This window comes from Gossypium raimondii, chromosome 1, assembly GCF_025698545.1.
Source record: "Gossypium raimondii isolate GPD5lz chromosome 1, ASM2569854v1, whole genome shotgun sequence".
NCBI lineage: Eukaryota > Viridiplantae > Streptophyta > Magnoliopsida > Malvales > Malvaceae > Gossypium > Gossypium raimondii.
Window position 1 is genome coordinate 15,086,838 of NC_068565.1, and position 2,813 is coordinate 15,089,650.

General features: G+C 31.6%; 1 protein-coding gene across 1 annotated transcript; it reads right to left on the minus strand.

The window, feature by feature from the left end:
- Nucleotides 1–405: 405 nt before the first annotated feature.
- Nucleotides 406–2,089, minus strand: LOC105783891 (NADH dehydrogenase [ubiquinone] 1 beta subcomplex subunit 2). The gene is made up of 4 exons (XM_012609599.2): nucleotides 1,815–2,089; nucleotides 1,334–1,379; nucleotides 1,181–1,243; nucleotides 406–631 (listed from the first exon to the last, which is right to left on the minus strand). Exons 1-3 carry the CDS (start codon nucleotides 2,036–2,038, stop codon nucleotides 1,181–1,183), a joined length of 333 nt encoding a protein of 110 aa, XP_012465053.1. The 5' UTR covers nucleotides 2,039–2,089; the 3' UTR covers nucleotides 406–631.
- Nucleotides 2,090–2,813: the final 724 nt, after the last annotated feature.

A 2,813-nucleotide genomic window follows, 5' to 3' on the forward strand; every position in this document is an offset into this window, starting at 1 on the left:
CTAACGGGCAGACTGAGACACTTGCACATGATCTAAGCAAATATGCAGCAAGTTGGACACCAAATAAGATTGCTTGCATGCGCTTTGCATCCTTCAGATCCTCTAGTTCAGTCTTCAGCACTTTTAGCATCAATTAAATCCGCTTCTTTAATATGGTATTAGATTCTACCTTGCTTTAGCTAATGCATCAAATAAAACTTTAATTGATATGTCTTTTGTGTCCACCCTCTAAAAATAAAAGAAGAAATTTGACGTGTATCGCGTTTTTCAAATTAAATGATCTCATTTGTGGTTGACATGCTGCTCATTGAGAATTTTAAAATTCAATTGGTAGCCAGTATGCTATAGACTAGTATCAAGAATACTTCAACTTAGCCTAAATCTACATTCAGCTGAACAAAGGGGTGCACAAACAACACATTCATTCAGAAAAATCCATGCTTAAAAACAGCAAAAACAATCATGTTGAAATGGAGTTTCATATTTCATCTCATTATGCTTACAATCTTTTCCTTCACAATCACTTTATTGAAACCGAAGAAATTAACAAAAGCCATTTGTGGAACAACATCTGCAACAGCAAACCTGTAATCAGATAATCTTCCTGCGCCTAAACACAATCCGGGAGTCACTGAAATGGAAAACAAGTTTCTTTCATGTCACTCTGCACTCTTAGGACATGAATAAAAATAAATCCAAACATAAACTAAAAGCACCAATGAAATTAGCAACAGAAGAATTAAAAAATACCGGCAAAGCAAATGAATGCTAAAATCCTAAGGCCTCCTAACAAAGTAACAACGATAGGCGAATAGAAAAATCAAGGAAAAAATATCTAATAATAATGCTAGTTCTCGGTTTTTCTCTCCTCTTTTATTGCATCAATCCTTGAACCTTGTGGATACAAATGCAAATGAAATCAATTACATGCCATTATGACAGAGACAGGCCATAATTCCTTAAAGTTATGTAGACTTAGAGCACAAAATATATAGGCATAAATAAAGTAACAATGAATTGGAGTTTCATCGCAACTCCTAGTAGAGGAAAAAGAATCAAGTTTTCAAGCATCAAGAATAAATGACCTCCCTCCTGGTTGTGTTCGATTAACCTCTTATAAATGCAAAATATGCAAAATCAAAACTCAACAAATCATACTAAGCAGAAAGAAAAACTGTACCTAATGCTTATCTCCATGACCGTGAGAATGACCATCATGGCCCTCCCAAGGGTGTCGCCAACCCTAAGAGCGACAAAGTCAGTCCGGGAATGAAAGCAAGTTACTTCAGATAAGGATTGATTATGAAGGCAGCTGAAAAAAGGAACTTCTTACCAATACAACAGGACCATCTTGCTTAGCCCTGTACAAGACCCAAAACCTGAAACACCAGATTCAAGAAACTTCAAAAAATCCGTCAGCATTGCAATCTAATCTTTATTAATGTTTGCAAGCAACCTGACTTATCTCATCTATGAATCACAAGGATACTACAGTGACAATGTACGCAGCCATCAGTATCCATGATCGTTAATGGAAAAGCTTGCAGACAACAATACTAAAACATAAAACCCTTCGAGCATCAACTAATTTGATCCAAATTCAAGCCTTCACTGCACATCTTTCAAACTAAACCCCCAATTTTTTATAAATTAAATTTCCACTTTCAAGGCGTATCCATGAATTCTTTTTACAGATATGCTAATTGAAATTTTTAGGGCAACAGAATCACTCGATAAACAAAATCCAATAAACGTCAGATTGGTAACAAATCAGGATAACGATTAATTCAAACAAAAAGGAAAAAAAAATTTACCACATAACGGCACACAAGCCTTTTCCGGTGACAACATGCCATCGCTTTGGATGATGCAAAGTTAGACCCTTGTAAGTTGTACTCCCTCCATGGCCTCCTCCCATCTCTCCCCGTAACCAAACCCTAAACACCAGAAATGGATTAATCACTTGCCGGTCGCTTAGATTTAAACCGATCCTGAACAGTTGGATGCGAATTTGACCAACTGAAGGCCTGGTTCCCATATGTGCTGGTTTCTTTTCGTTGTACCAAGCCTTTTTCACGAAATCGGCTAAGCCCAAGCCATTGATCCATAGATCCGACACATTGTAATTATTTCAGTGAAAGTATCTGAGAGTTGATGTATTATAGGGATTAGATCTTCTATTATTAAATGAATCAATTTAGTCCTATATTATTAAAAAATATCAAATAGATTTAACATTCAATGTACAAAAATGGTCTTTGAAAATTATTTTTTTCAATTGTAATTCAATTCTAAACAGAATATTTCATTTACGTAACCATAAATTTTTAAAAATATTAACTATGCTAAATAATAAATGATATTTTTTAAAAATAGTATATGTTAAATCTACTCCAATTTAGTTTTATTTAATTCTTTTTAATAGTATAAGGACTAAATTGATTTATTTAATAACAATAAAATATTAATTTAATCAAATTTTTATAATAGAGGACCTCCCCATTTCACTAAAGCATAGGAAAACAAAATTCATTTCACCCTTTCACTTGTAGTTTAGTTTATTTAATTCTTAAAATTGTAGATTGTTTTTAATATTTATTTATTTTAATTTTAACATAATTTTTATATTTTAAATTATTATTAATTATCACAAATATAGTTTTAATTATTTAATTTAGATTTTTATTTTATTTTAATTTTATTTACCAAATATATACTTTTTATTTTATATTTCATTAATTAATATACAAATAATTTTAATGATTTTAATTTATTTATTATATATAAACACACTTTAATTTAAATATTTCTAA

Bases quoted from the DNA above. Each gene is read 5' to 3' on its own strand.
- LOC105783891 (XM_012609599.2), bottom strand. From the start codon at position 2,038: ATGGGAACCAGGCCTTCAGTTGGTCAAATTCGCATCCAACTGTTCAGG. The intron at 1,380-1,814 runs GTAAATTTTTTT...CTGGTGTTTCAG, and splicing joins GGCTTGTGTGCCGTTATGTG to GTTTTGGGTCTTGTACAGGG. The intron at 1,244-1,333 runs GTAAGAAGTTCC...TGTCGCTCTTAG, and splicing joins AAGATGGTCCTGTTGTATTG to GGTTGGCGACACCCTTGGGA.